This window comes from Larus michahellis, chromosome 14 (assembly GCF_964199755.1).
Source record: "Larus michahellis chromosome 14, bLarMic1.1, whole genome shotgun sequence".
Classification (NCBI taxonomy): domain Eukaryota; kingdom Metazoa; phylum Chordata; class Aves; order Charadriiformes; family Laridae; genus Larus; species Larus michahellis.
This window is the reverse complement of record NC_133909.1, coordinates 7,452,603-7,468,345: the sequence shown is the minus strand read 5'-3', so window position 1 is coordinate 7,468,345 and position 15,743 is coordinate 7,452,603. Positions and strand designations below refer to the sequence as shown.

Below are 15,743 nucleotides of genomic sequence, written 5' to 3'. Positions count from 1 at the left end.
TCTTAGCTGTGCATGGCACTTGGGTACCATCATGTCACCAAACCTTACCACTGGCTCTTTGGAGTAAAGACAAGTTGGCAGAAGGGATTTCTATCTCTTATCAGCATCAGTCCAACATCAGCAACTGCTCGGGTGCTCCCAAGCAAAAAGGCAAAGTTAGGGAGCGTGCAAACCCCAGCTGCCCAGCAGCCCCCAAACACCCACCGCATCCCAGTGCCCAGCCCGCAAAAGGCTCCCCCAGTAGGTGCCAAGCCAATAGATCCGCTTCTCCCTGTAATCTACTGGGTAAACTGGTCCCCATTGTACTGGAGTGACAGCTATACGAACCAGGGTGAATCGCTCCCCTCCTGTGTCCGGCACAAACCTGAAGGCACGATTCACCCTCAGGGAAACTGGAGCTGGGAGCTGGTTCGTGGCAGGCAGCCGGCGCTCTGCCGGTTATCCAGAGCAAGGGCAGAAGCATGGGGAAGGGGGTGAATTTATCCTGTAACTGGCTATATTCACCCAGTAACCGGTGACCTCACCTGACAACTGGCCTTGAGTTACAGGTCTTGCTTGCAGCCGGGACTTGGCATCCATCCCTGTGCCGCACTGCATCCCTGCTGCCTCACAGCGGGCAGTGGGTCCCATCCTGCTCTCCCAGCCCCGGTCCCGGCAGAGGGAGCTGTGACATTAGCAAGCCCAGGCACCGCTCTCCCTGCTGGGATAGCAGCCCCAGGCTTTGGAGAGGGACCAAAGAAAACAGTGCTGGGGCCCGGCGTGTGCAGCCTTCACGGAGAACTTGCCGACTCAGCACATCTGATCGCTCGCCCTTTTGCCTGGAAGTCAAGCCAAGAGTTAGGCAGAACTTGTAAATTCAAATATAAAAGCCCTTTTATCTCCAAAAAACACTTAAAAAAGCTACTTCTCAGTTTGCATCCGTGCAGAAAGATCTTGGGCCTTGGGTGCCGCGGTGGTGTTTAGCTGATGCTGAAGCACCTCTGTGTGCAGTGGCACGAGGCTGGGACTAGTGAGCCCACACCACTCCTGGTGGGGCTTCATCCGCTTGGGGACCAGTTGGACCGAGTCACCTTGCAAAGAGTATTTCTCCTACACACACCCCTTCAAGGCACGCGCAGGCAGGGAGCAGCACAGCTTCACACCAAACAAATCCCCATCCTCCAAACAGAAAAAACACAGCCTCCACAGCTCCAAAGGGACACACACGGTCCAGACCCCAGGCAGACCTGGGCTGAGCACATACAGGCTGCCAGGAGTCACTGCGTTCAGGTCATTCCTTATCATTTGCATCCTTGAGATAAGGCTGGGTAAGCAGTACCAGTAACACCGTGCGGCATTTCTCTGATCTGGTAGTTTGCATCACAGCCTGAACAGACGGGTTGCCAGCGCCCCACGGCAAGGGGCTGGCGACTCTCTCCGGTCAGGATATGTCACTGCGGGATCAGAGGAGGGCGCAGGTTGCCAGCCCACTGCTGCACCCCAGAAACACTCCTGCCACCCGGGAGCTGCCAGTAGATCATGTATGGAAAATAGTGCAGCGAAGCTGGGAGCTGAGGGCTTGGAAAGTGAGTGAGATGGTCGGCAAGAGATGTGATGGGTCTATGGAAAACAACTAATGCTACTGTTTGGAGCTGGGCTGTGTTTTGAGTGCTGATGCTTCAGGGACGCTTGGAGTAGGCTCAGGGCTGCAGCCTGGTGCTGCACATCGTCCTGGGAAGCTCCTGGAGGTGAAATTCCAGGCCCTTCACACACAAACTGCTTATGCAGCTCCATGCCCTGGAGAGATAGGGCAGAAATGCTGCTTCCCTGGAACAGCCATTTGACCCGCGCACTGGAAGACAACTACCAACACATTCAAAACACCATCTTCGTTTCAGACTGTCACACTGAAGGCAGCACAGACTGGACGCACAGACACGCTGGGCACCTGCTGGCAGAAGTCAGGGCTGGCACGTCTCAAGCTGAACAGCCCCAAATCACAGTAATCAAAACTCCCTTCCAAAAACACAGCATCAAACACTGTACCAAAGCAGCCAAGAACCAGGAGAGAGGCCAGCACTCCCCATCCCCCTGCTCCCCTGGTCCAAACCCAAATCAACCACTTGCTCGAGAAAGAATGGGTGTAATTATTTATTTTGGTTCCCTTTGAAAATACCATCGCGTATCTCCTTCAGTTCATGGCTTCCTGTGGTCCCTCAGCCCGTGACGGCACAGGGTCCTAGCCGGCTGGGCAGCACACTTGTTCCTCCAGCAAGCCGGTGACCGTTGTCCCTTCAAGGTTGGCAGGTTGGAGCTGCCTGGTCTGATCTCAGCCGTCGTCCCTCCGTCCCAGGTATCGCCTGGGAGCATCGCACAGACAGGGAGCAGAGCGAGGGAGCAGGAGAGCAGTCCAGAGGGACTGGTGGGGATGGCTGTAGCTTTCAGCTGCCCCAGGAAGAGAGTCTCTGGCTTGTGTTTTCTGGCAACTTAGAACTGAGTTTGTTTCTTGATCATTGAAAAAATAAAAAATGAAAAAAAAAGATGCTGCTGCTATCTGCAAAAGGAAAGAGAGGAAAAAAAAAAAAAATCTATCAGCACCATGAGGACCCAAGACTGGGTTGTATAGAAAGCCTGTAAAACCAGCAAGAAGCACACAGATATTTGAGGGCTGGGAAGCCTGAACGACACAGTGGACACTGGGGTGTCAGTGGACGTGACGGTGGGGAGACCCAGGCTGATGCCTTCTTTTCACCTCTATGGTAGGCACACAGTCCTTTGAACCAAACCAACCAAACCCTGGCAACGCCATAAAACAGCAACAACTCCAATCCAGATACACAATCTCCAAAGACCTGAGTAAGATCTCAAGCATTTGGGGAAGGATTCCCAATGCCACTGGGCACTGCCGTCAGCCTGCTCCCACCGGGAATTGCGGTTGATTTCCTAACGCCTTCAGAAGGTGAAGAGTCAAGACAAGCCTGAGTATGGTTGAAAATCCCAGCTACAGGGACTCAGAAGAATCAGACCACAGCACAGTCTGCATTCATATAGGTTATGAAACAAAACAAAGGCTTCACGTCCGGCCCAGCCACATTAGGGCTGTTGAGTAATGAACTAACGCTATTGCCACCTCTCCGAACTCTCATCGTTTCCACACAAGCAGGAATTTGCCCACACACAGAAGCACTGAGGTTACCTGGACTCCTACTCTTCCAAGTGGGTTGAAAACAAGACCTTACATTATCCACATCTCCACCTGTTGAAGGGTTTAATCGCTCAGAGGGCCTGTCTCCTACTTACAGTTCAGTGTCTACAATGACATCTGGCTTCTCTAGAGTTTGCCGTCTCCTCTGGATGGCATCCACAATCTTTTTCCTGGGGCCCAATGGGATATTGATGCTCTTCAGGTCATTGTCTGAACATAGCATGAGGGCCTCCAAGTCGATCTTTTCCTTCTTCAAGATGGAGATGAACTCAAACATGTGCAGAGAAGCCAGAAAAGTCTCCAAGGGGCTGGTGTCTGGTTCATCATCGTCATCTAAACCCAGCTCCACCTCATCCCAGGGTAGCTCCTCTGCGTTCCTCTCCTGCAGGCTGTTGGCACTGCCAATGCTATCGTTGAGACTTGGCGAGCGCTGCAGGCGGCTCCGCAATTTGACACCTACCCCATCTGCGTTGTCATCACCCAGCGTGCCAGCGTCCTCCCGGCCGATCCCAAAAAGCCCGCTGCTGACGTAGTTGCGCCTGAACACCATGGTGCCCAGCCCGGGGCGGTTGAATAAGGAGTCATGGCCAGAGTCGGTGCTGACTTCCGAGTGAGCTGAGTCCATGTGCAAGCCCGGGTCGCTTATGGCACGGGATACAGTGTCTTCGTCCGTGAGGAACATGTCTCTAATATTACGCCGAGTCCACTCCTTGGGGCTGGCATATGTGCCCTGCTTCACAAACATGACATCGTTCCCCAGCTGCAGACCGGACAGAGACCGCACGCTTTTCCTCCCATCCTCATAGATCTTGAATGTCCCATCCACCTGCTTCTTCTTCTCCAGCTTCTTTTGTATTTTCGTCTTTCCCTTGGCTGTGCCATGGATGGTGGCTTGTGAGTATGGCAGGGAAGTCACCAAAGACATGTGTTGGAACTTCTTGCTTAGGGTGCTACTCGAATAGCTGGAGAAGCTCATGGTGTCTGAATTATCTGACATCTCCTTTCTATACCGTTTCTCCATCCTTTCGTGGTGCTTCTTCTGCAGCTTCACACAGTCCTTAATCCTCCGCTCTGCATCCCGAAAGGCCTTGTCCTTCAGTTTGCTCACCAGCTTGGGGTTGAGGCTGCTCTGCTTGGCAGCAATAGAGTCCAGGTAACGCACACACTCCATGTGCCCCTTCATGGCTGCCATGTCCAGCGGGGTGTGGTAGTCATTGTCCAGGCACCAGATGTTGGCCCCAAAAGAGATGAGGAAGGAAAGGCAGTTCAGGTGGCCGTTGGCTGCTGCCAGGTGGAGAGGGGTATTCCCCCAGATGTCACATTTGTCTGGATCTCCCCTAGACAACAAGAAAAACAACTGGTTAGCATGCAGGCATGGCTGACAGGCTCTACTGAGATATTCCCAGTTTTGCAGGGCCAAAGCAGCACCATGAACTGTCATCTCCTCAAAATACGAAGTTACACACCTCTGGCCCCCACAGCTTAATTTTAAGGGAGTCTTCTGGAGGGGTGTACCACTGACATGGAATCACGTGCCTGACATGCAAGTCTGCAGTAATTCCCATGACATGAATATGTCTCTCAGGAGACATACGTGCCTGCATCAAACGAACTTTTGGAGGGAAGCAAGCCAGATCCTAAGTAGCCCAGAACTGAGATTGAGATATGGGGCTGATTCCAGCTCAGGCCTTAAGCTTGTTATAAAATTTCAAATCTCAAATATCCCATTAAATTTTAGTCAGGTTCTATCTTCAAATCTTGGCTTCATTCAGATCCTGTGGAGAGACATCCCAAAATACCTCTCTACATACCACATCCTGTGTGGGACACCATGGGGTCCCACCATGATGGTAGCACCACGATCAAATGGCCATCCTCAGCAATGGTTCTGAAACCCACCAGCTGCCGCGCCTTCCCACCCTCCTGTTCATTGGTGCCTGGGGAAATCTGGGGCACATGAGGGCACGTTGTCAGTAGAGAATAAGAGCGAAGTTGCTGGCATTGGCCTCGGGGTTGGGGTTTTATGGGGGTTTTTGCTGTACCACGCTTGGTCTCAATTGCATGGCAATGGTATTAGCACTTCCTGAGAATCCAGTTTCAGAGAAAGTGGAGATTAGGTTTCTGCACTCCTCAAGAGCTAGACACTCGACTAGTGCCGTTAGCGTCTCTTCTCACTCTGTGCCGGACCCTACCCCAGCAAGCTGCTGTCGGGACACAACCGCTTCCCCCCACCTCCTGCCTCCCGTGACAGGCTGGACACAAACGTAGGGCTGAAGGGAAGTCCGTGCTCCTGACATTCCTCCGTATTTATGATCTGCTGAAACAAGAGAGTGTTCACACCCCTGCTGGCACCAGCCTTTGCCCGAGCGCGTGTGCTAATGAGATGCAGCCAGCAGCAGTATCTGTCAACAAGGCGCCCTCCCTTCGTGCACAGGGATAAGGCAAAGCCTTTTATTAAGGCTGTGCAGCTCCAGCACCCTCAAGAGCAATTCCCCGCAGGCAGCAGGGCTCTGGCAGAGCTCTGGCTCAGCACAGCTCCTGCCCTTTTCCATCCTTTCAATGAGCTCTAGAGGAACCAAGCATTGTCCCTCTGCCACGAGGACCCAGCTCCAAGCCTTGGTGACACTAGGAGTCTGGAAGGTGCACGCACGCTTGAGACCCTCAGCACATGTTACTTTGGTCCTTGCTGCTTTAGGGCCCGTGTTGACAAGGGCTGGGAGCAGCAGAGCCCAGAACCCCCTCCCAAACCCCACGTGTTTTGTGCTTGTCTCACTTGAAAGAGTCTGAAAACCTCTGCAGAAAAAGACTGTGGAGATCACAGGAGCTGAGGGACTTCTTTCCCCTGCCAGCTTCATACCTTCATCACTGGTGCCCGTGCACAAGACCCAGTAAGAGCCTCAACCAGCACATTCACTGTCCCATAGCACAGGTGGGCTCCCTGCTGCCCGCTCTGGACTCTGCTGTTCAGGGAACAGCGGAGCCGGGGCAGAGCCACCCGGCCGGTGGGATGTCTGGTTGACAATCCTCAGGCTTTGCTGATGTCTCAGCTATGTAATACTGAAGGGACATGATTCTGCAAAAGGCAGAAACAATAAAGAGAGTGTCCAGAGATTAAGCTCCAGACCCAGATCCAGATGAGCTTTCTGGCTGTATTCCCCAAGAGCTGCTATGAGGTGCGCTCAGCTTTCCCCTTGTCAGAGCATCAACAGTAGCTCCACCATGCACATATGTTCACAAAAGTTGTAGACACTTAGTAAGTATAACCTTGAGCCTGCTGGCAAATTCAGCAAGTTAGTCAAAAGGTTCAAAACTGTGTGAGGGCCAAAAAGACACACAAACCCCACAGGACTTCTGTATCCAGAGTCTTCAACATCTCTCATAGAAGCACAGAAAGGCTTCAAAGATGGGTTCCAGGGAGGAGAAGGGCAGGCGATCACAGGAGGAGAAGCCATGAAGCCAGCAGAAGGAGGGGGAATTGTTGGTGCTCTGGCAATGCCGAGTTTCCAGGAGCGGTAACTCCCCAGCCCCCCCCCCTACCCTCGTAGTGACATGTCCAGGCTGGGAAATTCATGGGGAGGATAAATATTTGATGAATTGCAAGAGAGGAGTAAATTATTGATGGAGCTGCATTAAAAAGCCAGTGAAACTGGAACTGCCAGTGCTGGCGGTGGGACTCCAGCGCGTGAAGGGTTGTTGGTTTGTTTACGTGTGCTCTGAATGGGCACATGTGTGTCCAACATGTGTGGGCAGATGCGCCAGGGCACTACGAGGGTCCCAACACATACACGGACTCATGATAAGGACAGTGACTCAGCTGTGGACTCGCTAGAAATAATCTTGCTCCCCAAGCCAAGCGTAGGGATGCTTGATCTATAAAGTATATCTCACACCCCCTTCTCATGTATGTCTTGTTCAGGTGGCAAAGAGCAAAGCCAGGGAGGTCTTGGTGGATTCATAGTGGAAGGTCTGCTTTCCTCCTGCTTTTCACCACCTCAGAGAGTGAGTGAGGGGAAGAGCATCAAAATCAGCTTTCCCTGGACATTTCCACTGTCTAGAAAAAAGGGTATTAGAGCAAAATCAGATTCCTAGGTCCCTTTGCCCTATAAATGTCTGCCGCAGGCGCTAAAAATGCACCAGAAGGAAAGAACAACGATGACTTGCAAAGTAGAGGTGTTTGATTCAGCACAGATAATAAACATGAGGCCCTCCCTCTGACAGGTGTCTGTCCCAGCAAAACTTCACCTCCAGGGCGCTGCGCATGAGGAGATGCTGACTGCAGGGTCCACTAAGTGGGAACGTATTTTAATAACAGGTGTGAAGTGCAGCACTTTTCAACTTCAAAGCGTTTTCGAGTACTGAGTCAACTCCCGTAATAATCATTATTAAAAACGCTGCTAATTGAGCCCCTTAGGTGGACATGTGCATCTCCTGAGTCATTGCGTTTGCACCGTGACACGCGCACTCACTCCCTTCCTGCTGGTTTTTCCCCTCCACTTCTCCCATGGGATCCCAATTAGCCGGGGAATCCAACAGCGCTTACCTATGTCCTTCCCTGGCTGCACGTGTGAAGTTCCTCTGATAGCAATGGGCTGGCTCACACCCTGGCTCACGGCTGTGCGTGAAGGATCGGGCCCTTGGACTGGGAGCCAGCTGGGTGCAAAGTACCTCTGGCTCCTGTGAAAAGTTTTTTGGATATAGGAAAAAATGATTTATGGCTTGAGGAAAAACCAACCAGCTTCAGCATAGCCAGTCAGGGCAATGACCAAAGTAAAGCCTAGAAATGAGCAGAAAAGATGAGTTTTTGGAACCAGAGAAGAGCTGTGGGTCCTGTATCCCAGGCTTTCTCCAGGTGGTGGTGGGTCAAAGATTCAGCTTTTCTCCAAGAAATTCAGACTCCCAAAGATCCAGCACAGATGCTATAGGTGAGGTTCATCTTAGGGCTCTCTGCCTCTTGGACCAGCAAAAAGCTAGGGGAGCAGTTATTGTTGCTGGTGATTATTAATGCCAGTTGTATTGCGGCAGTGCCTAGGGGCATGTCTACCGGCTCAGCGCTTCACCATGCCCAGATCTCACGCTGACTCCAAGCAGCCAGCTCAGGTGCCGGAAGCGACGACACTGCGACAGCGCTCCACCCTGCTCCTTCACCTGCAGGTCATTGCCCAGGGAAAGGTTCTCACCAACACGGCCGCACTGCTCCTGGCACCCACGTGGCCGGCAGCCCTGTGGCATGCAGAGGATGAACATCACCTTCACGTGCCTTGCTGCAATCTCCACTGCAACCCTGCCCCAGATGGGGTGATGCGACTCCCTCGAGCAGTCTGGCTGATGTTCAGGAGCCATCTCGTCCCCTCCAACCCACTGCCAAGCCCCCTTGCAGCCCTCTGCCATTAACACCCAAGGCATCCATGGCCCCTGTTTTTGTAAGAAGGCAAACTGAGGCACACCTCTGCAAAGAAATGCCAGGTGACAAAGCTGACTGCCGACCTATCTAGAAGAAAGACACATCCTCACCTCTCCCGTGGTCCACTCCAAGGCAAGAAAGTCCTGGCTGTTCTCAGCCAAGGCCCCCAAACCCATGGTTAACTGGAACTGGGTTGATGCCTGCCACTGACACAGCAGTTCATAACGAACCATGCTGAAGAATTACTCTCTCTGAAAAGCTGCAATGCTAAATGCCAGTTAGCCTGCCTTTTCCCAGCCATCATGTTAATTGAGTTTGCTTCCCTCGCTGGAGCCCAGCCATGAGGAAGAAAAAGGCTTTTTGTATTGCAAACAAGAAGGATGAGCCACTGCTGATCCCTCCGTCCCAAACCCTTTCTCCATCCCCATGCAAAGGTGGCACAGAGCCACAGACGACACCACTGGCTGCTATGGACAGAGCAATAAGCCTGCTTCGTTATCCCTTCTGTGACAGTTGAGACGACAAACTTTCCTCAAGGATCCACTAACCGATTTATTACGCTTTCTTTCCCCCTCCCCATTTCAGCCCTACACCACAACCTGCTGAACACGCAGGCACATGGATGAGGCTCCCTCACTGACGACAGAGCCTAGATAATCCTAAGTGTCCCTCAGCCTGGCCTGCCACAGGGCATGACAATCACAGCCATGATTTTTGCCCCCAGCAGCCCCCTCCCACAGCCCTGCTCTCTCAGGGTGCCTCCAGCTGGCTTCGCTAGGACATTTCATAACAGCTTGGCCCCAGCGCTCAATCTCACGGCTTGTCTGGGGGCCAGTAGCACCACGCAGCACTGGCAAGGAGGATTTGGTGTTTCTTCCTGCCCCAAGACTCCCCCATCACCCCCTGTGCCTTGGCATCCCCCTGCAACCCAGCCGGAGGCTAACTGGCCCCTTGGACCCTGAAGCCGTCTCCCACCCTGTCCCTGCACGGAGCCAGCCCGGCCCTGAAGCCTCCTCTCCCCCAGGCACTGCTTCGTGCCACAGTCCCACATGCTCCTGCCTCACAGTGCAGGGCTTTCCATGCCGAAGGAAGAATATTTTGACAGCAGAGGCCAGACAGAGAAAAACGCCCTGACATTTTGGGACACTCAGGGGTCTTCCCTCTTGCCCTCCAATTATTATAGTGCAGGTGTAATAGCAACATAGCCAACACAGAATTAAGTTTCATCTCTGAACAAGACTTAAATACCTTTGCACATGTCGTCCTAAGCGCTAGCAGAAAACTAAAGGATCTGCCCACAGGCTCTCCTGGGTCCGGCATGATTTCCCCTCTCTGTCACCCCTGTCCCCAGGCTGGGGCTTTCCTGCCTCTCGCAGACCCAAAGCCAGCCCAGGGAGCAGAGGTGTGCCTGCCTCCGCACCGAGCTGAGCACGGGGCAAGGCGGCTTCGCTGATCTCCGCATGGTCCTGGGCAAGGATCTGACACACGGAGATGAATGCACGGATGTAAATGCATCCCGCAGCCCCACACTTTGCTCCGCCGTCCATCACATAAAGGGCACTGGGCTTTTGCCAGGCTATTTTCCCTGTCAGGAGCAAATGTATATTAGGCTGTTAATTAAACAGCAACCAAGCCGCACTCGGACAAGACTGAGCCCACGAAGACCTTTTAATCCAACGTGAATTTATAAAAGGGGCCCCTCCGCGGAAAAGCAGCCCTTGGGCTTCGTGGAGAGCCAGAAACTGCTGGCCTGGATGCGTGGGATGGCAGGGCAGGCAGCGGTGCTGCAGGGTGTCCTGTGGTGGAGGTGGTCAATATACAGAGAAATAATGATATAAAGAGATAGCCAGTCTGAAAGGCCCATGCCGTGGATGAACGCCCCTCCAGGAGGGGCGTTCATCCACGGCATGGGCCTTTCAGACTGGCTTTTTGGCTATCAAAGAGTCTTTGGAACCATTTCTAACTTTGGGGTTTTATCCCCAGACCTCCTGCCCTCATCTCTCTGGCCATGGGTGGCAATTCCCCTCCCGGAAAGAGCTCAGAGCAGGTTTCTGCTGGGCACAGTCTCTCCCGAGAGGTACAGAGTAAATCCCACAGCCCCCACCCAGGGAAGCATCACAGGGCTTTCACCCCAGGGGCATCTCAGGATGCACCGCTCCGAGTGACGTCCTGCTCTCTCCCCTCCGGACTCCGAAATAATCTTTTCCTGACCACACTCCTATTGCATCAGGCACTCAAGGACTTCTCCAAGTGACTCTGTACAGAGCCCTTCTGACCCCAGGATCTGAAAAGAAAATGCTTTACGACAGAAAGACAGCAATGTGCAGGGAAGCTCTGTCTGTAAGCACAGCTGGCCAGGGCCAGGGGAGCCGGATGAAGGCTTTGCACAAGCAGACCAGAGTATCAGGAGATGCTGAGGCCCCAGGAACAAGCACAGTGGAAATGCAGCTGATCGGGTGTGAGAGCTGCAAACGCAACCCAGGATGGACACAGAAAATCCCTGCTTGGGATCTGACAGCCCCACTGAGATCCAACCCAACATGAAGCAAAGCCCTTCCAAGGAAGCACGATGTACATCCATCCAGGCAGCCGACTTCAGCACTATTCCTTAATATTAGAAAGAAATAAATCAAAATCAGCACCACCACCAATCTCTCAACACAAGGCAGAGACCACCCCACCTTGGATGCCTTTAGATGAGGTGCTCAGAAAAGACACCGGAGTGGGAAGGATGCACTGGGACATGCTCCCTTGGGAGGGTGGTAAGAACAGGAGCCACATGCTGCTCAGGAAGGAACTAGAAATGGCAGCTCTTTCCTTAGCACAGACCTTCTTTTGCAGTTCCCCCACCACTAAGACCTAGAGCTCTCCAACCTGACAAGCCCCCCCATTCCCACTCCCCTCTCCCCACCACATCCACACTTATGGAGCCAGAGACCCTCAGATTTGGCATCCCAGGGTGAGGGACCAAGAGAGACACATCAGCATCGAGCAGCCCCTGTTGGGGAGACTGGGCTTAAAGAAATCTGCTCTTGGGGAACCTGCTCCTGAATTTCCTGGGCTCCAGGTGCTGGACAGGATGCCCGGGGGTCAAATCTTGCTTTGGGTAAAAGCAAGATCTTGTTTTGGGTAAAACAGACAAGTGTCGCCTGCTGCCAAGCTGGCACTGTACACATCTCTCTGTGCGAGCATTTCTTGGGACAGAAGGAGCAGTTATTCTTTCTGCCCCCTCATTTAAAAGGGCTTTTTTCTTGGCAGCGACCCGATGTGCATGCAGTTCAGCTCTCCCTGTCTTTACAGGACCTGACTCAGGGCTGCAAAGCACTTCCAGGGGGGACCCAGCCCCACTTGGGGACCTGCAAGTGGGGGTTGGGGCAGGAGAAGTTACAGGGTCAGAGAGCTGGGAAAACACAGAGTGGTTATTAGACCACTCTGTTGGATTAGACTCAAAGCACCACAAGGAGAGAAAAACAACAAAGGGGAGGACAGGAGCAGGGGTGATATGGACGAAAGCCATGATTTTGTGGGGCACCTGCACCCATGCTGACCTGCCAGCAGGGAAGGGGGAAAGACGGGGTCCCAGCTACTCTGTCCCCTGAGACCAGCGCCGTGCATTCGCCAACACTCACCCTCTGCTGACAATGAGGCGCAGGGCGTCCAGATTGCCATGGTAGGCGGCCCATAGGGTCGGGGTCATGCCATCCTCGTCCGGTGAGTTGAGGTCCTTCTTGGTGGCTTCCTTCAGGAGGTCCAGGTAGCCGTCCCGGGCTGCTCGGTGGTACTGGTCGTTCATGGTGCGGATCAGTCCCCAGGCGAGGGCATGGGTGCCCAGGGGGGGCTCAGAGGATGGGCATGGATGTGGGGAAGGGGGAGCTGCCAGGAGGGCCCAGCTCGCCTCGCACAGCGATGCCGTAGCAGGACACCTGAGAAGTCCTGGCCGGGGAGGCAGGAGCTCCTCCAAGCCCAGCCAGCCGGGCTCTTCAGCGCTTCCCCTGGGTCCTAAGCATCCTCCAGCTCTGACGGCTCCTCGCAACAAACCTTTCACGCACCAGCTCCACAGCGCATTAAAAGCTCCAATTAAGCAGCATCACTGCGTCGGGCTCAGCCAAGCGCTAAGGGCACAGGGTCATGCAGCAACAGCTCTCCAGGTCGGTGTGTCCCCAAAGCAGAGCAGGCTGCCAGGAAGGCTCATGGGCTGTATCCTGCCTGATTTCCCCACGCATCCCCCGCCGTAGCTACCCCTTTCTCGAGTGAGGGTCAGCCGCAGGAGGAAGTGTGGGCTGATGGAGAGTGAGCCCTCGTTGCCTCCACTCACAGCCCCGTCAGAGCAGGGCAGCAGCAAGGACGTGGAGGGATGCTCCTGCTCCATGCAGAGGTGGCCGAGAGCAGTTTGGTGACTGCCCCTCATTTCAAAGCAACCCCAGGGGTGTTCATAGCTCAGCTTTTGCTGGTAAAAAAAGTTTTACATATATATGCATCTATATATATATATACACACACACACACAGCCCTAGTGTCACTAGGAAGACAAGAGCAGACCCAGTCACCATCCCTGTCCCCTCACTAACCTGCTTGTGCCCACAGGACTGTTTTCTAGGGAATTGCACAATGAACTGTGCAACAGGAACCTGTGATAACCTGAAGTAACTCATACAGGCTAGAAAAATTCCATTCCTCGTCTCTTTGGAGACTAAAAAACCCCCAAAGCAAACCTGCTCCTGTCTGTAGCTCAGTATTTCTACCATGATGTAGAGGGGCAGTGTCTGGCCTCCAGCGTCTTTTATGCTGACACAGAATTTCTGGCTGTGGTGAGCCCTGCGGGGAGCTGGATGGCCCCAGGCAATGCCTCCAGGGCAGCATTCCCGCGCCCTGGGCACCCTCTGCTGTTAAGAGAGATGGAGCCAAGCCTGGACCTTGACCAAAGCACATGGCTGTCACAGCCCCAAGACAGCAGGGTGGCCCAAATGCAGCCCTGGGTGCACCCACGCAAGCTGCAGTGATTAACCCCTGGGTGACCGACACAGAGTCACCATCCCGGCTGCCTGGCGACACCTGTAAGGGCACCAGAGGGAGGGTCCGCTCCTCGCATGGTTTGCTCACACCGGCAGATTCGTACTCACCTGCTCAGCCTCCCTGGGCGAGTCCTGACGGGTTGTACTAAACATCGAGGTATTTGGCGCTTGGATCCTTCAAGGTGAAAAGCAGCATAGTAACGTCAGCAATTCATTACTGAGGTTATTTAATGATTCTTGTATTATTACTAATTAAGCTTGTTATGCTGTATTGGTAGCTCCCAGGGGGACTGGGAGCATTGCCCAAGGCAGTAAACACTCTTTCCTCTGTTACTGACTGTTAAGGACAAAACAGGGAGGATAAATCAGTGCATTTAGTCCAAGAGGGCTTTGAACCTCTGGCCTCTACAAAATATCACCATCATCAGCTCAGATTCACCGCAGGGAAGTCTGGGCTTCCCCTGGCAAAGGCTACAGACAGAGAAAAGATCGACTGCTCACCCCAAAGAGGAGGGCCTAAGGATCAGCAGAGGCCAGGCAGGGCAGGCCCAGTACTGCTTGTGGCAGCCGGCTGGTGGCAGCACGGGAAAGACACATGAAGTTCTCCCTGGGCTGCAGAGCAGATCCTGAGCTCTCCTTCACCATCCCACACCGTCGTTCAGTTTGATGCTCTCACGGTAGCGCTGCAAAAAGCACAGTGGTGAGCAGGCAGGAATGGGACTGAGAAAGCAAACTGCCCCATCTCTGTGCTTGCCCCAGAGGGGGCAATAGAAGCATCCTCATGAAGGAAGAGAACTGTCCCCATCCACTCAGAACTGCCCTGGGTCCCCCTATGACACCCATCGAACTATAACAGCTGGGGTAAAAGAGATCTTGAGCAAAAAAGTCTGCCCTCACCCGACAAATGCTTGAATCTCATCTGCACCATAGTTTGTAATATGACTTGTTCCTCCTTGAAAGGAGAGAAGTTAAGCTCCTGAGGGCCAGAGAAAGGTGATCGCACACTGAAAAGTCAAAGGCGGTGTGCCAGCAAAGGGTAACATGGATTCCAGTCCCCAAATCCTGCCCCGTTCTAGTACTAAACCTTCCTCATTGTTGTCACCATGGGTGAGAAAAGATTGAGCTGCCCTTGACGCTGACTAGATAGAAATGCAAATTTCTTTCTTTTCCTCAAAAAACATTCCAGGCATAGAGTGTACTGATGGGAATAGTACAGGGCGAGGCACAATATCACAATATTTACTGTGCTCAGTTAAACAGAAAGCCAAGCCAAAAATCATCAGCACAGGTAAGTGCATCACCTAATCCATCTTCGCTCAAGGGAAGAGATCTCATGTGTGTAGGGTGACGTGTCTGATGGGGTGGCATTGCTCTATGGCGACCATGACCCTGGGACCGAGCGGTCCGTGCCATGCTTAGCAGTGTTGTCACCTCATGCCCTCCCTGGGTAAATAACCTTTATCTCCTCATTTCTCTCCTGCTTCCCCAAAATCAGCTATTGCACAAAATGGATCACATGAGTTTCTCTGAGAAGCCCACGAAGTACTGCTGTCAGCTCCAGACATGGTATAAATCACAGAGACATCCCAACGGGTATAAATTCTTTGGCTGACCAAGCTGCAGCGACAGGGAAACTTCTCCAATAGCCTGGCAAGAGCAGAGATTTGGATTCCAGACAGCAAAACAGGTTGGTGGACTGACTTTGTTAGAATAGTTAATTTGCTTTGTTTCAGGTTTTTCATTGAGAATCAATGAAGTCCCAAGCTTGGCATGGCCAAGGGGCTCTAGAGGGAGTAAGAGAGGAAATAGCTCACATCCTGACTGGTATAAACTATGAATCCAAAGATTCGCGGGGCTTTCTTACCTTTCAGTGGCCTGTTCCCTAGCCAGGAAGTACGACATTTTCTCGTAATGTTTAGTGGGTGACATTCAGAAATCAAACCACATTGGCCGTTTGCCCCAGGATATTTGATCCTGAGGGTGCTTTTCTGGTGCTTTTCCAATATCTTGCATCAATGAAAACTAAACGTTGCGTGAGAAATTAGGCATGCTTTGTTACACTGACCTGGCATCTCCCCCAGCAAAAGCATCTTAAGCAAGAATACAGCCTTCAGGGAACAGGGAAGAGAATGGTTGAAAAATGAGC

The 15,743-nt window shown here is 52.9% G+C and overlaps 1 protein-coding gene across 2 annotated transcripts; it reads right to left on the bottom strand.

The window, feature by feature from the left end:
• Window positions 1-2,118: 2,118 nt before the first annotated feature.
• On the bottom strand, window positions 2,119-12,548 carry USH1G (USH1 protein network component sans). Of its 2 annotated transcripts, XM_074607708.1 has the most exons (3): window positions 12,215-12,548; window positions 3,280-4,521; window positions 2,119-2,533 (listed from the first exon to the last, which is right to left on the bottom strand). In XM_074607708.1, the coding sequence occupies exons 1-3, from the start codon at window positions 12,376-12,378 to the stop codon at window positions 2,530-2,532; spliced, it is 1,410 nt and encodes a 469-aa protein (XP_074463809.1). In that variant the 5' UTR covers window positions 12,379-12,548; the 3' UTR covers window positions 2,119-2,529. The 2 variants fall into 2 exon arrangements, with proteins under 2 accessions (XP_074463809.1, XP_074463808.1); XM_074607707.1 differs by lacking the exon at window positions 2,119-2,533 and having other exon boundaries at window positions 3,276-4,521.
• Window positions 12,549-15,743: the final 3,195 nt, after the last annotated feature.

What these genes read in the sequence shown, in the direction of transcription:
- USH1G (XM_074607708.1), bottom strand. Translation starts at nt 12,378, where the DNA reads ATGAACGACCAGTACCACCGAGCAGCCCGGGACGGCTACCTGGACCTC. An exon ending in CGCCTCATTGTCAGCAGAGG is followed by an intron (nt 4,522 to 12,214) that starts GTGAGTGTTGGC and finishes CTTGTTGTCTAG; the next exon opens with GGGAGATCCAGACAAATGTG.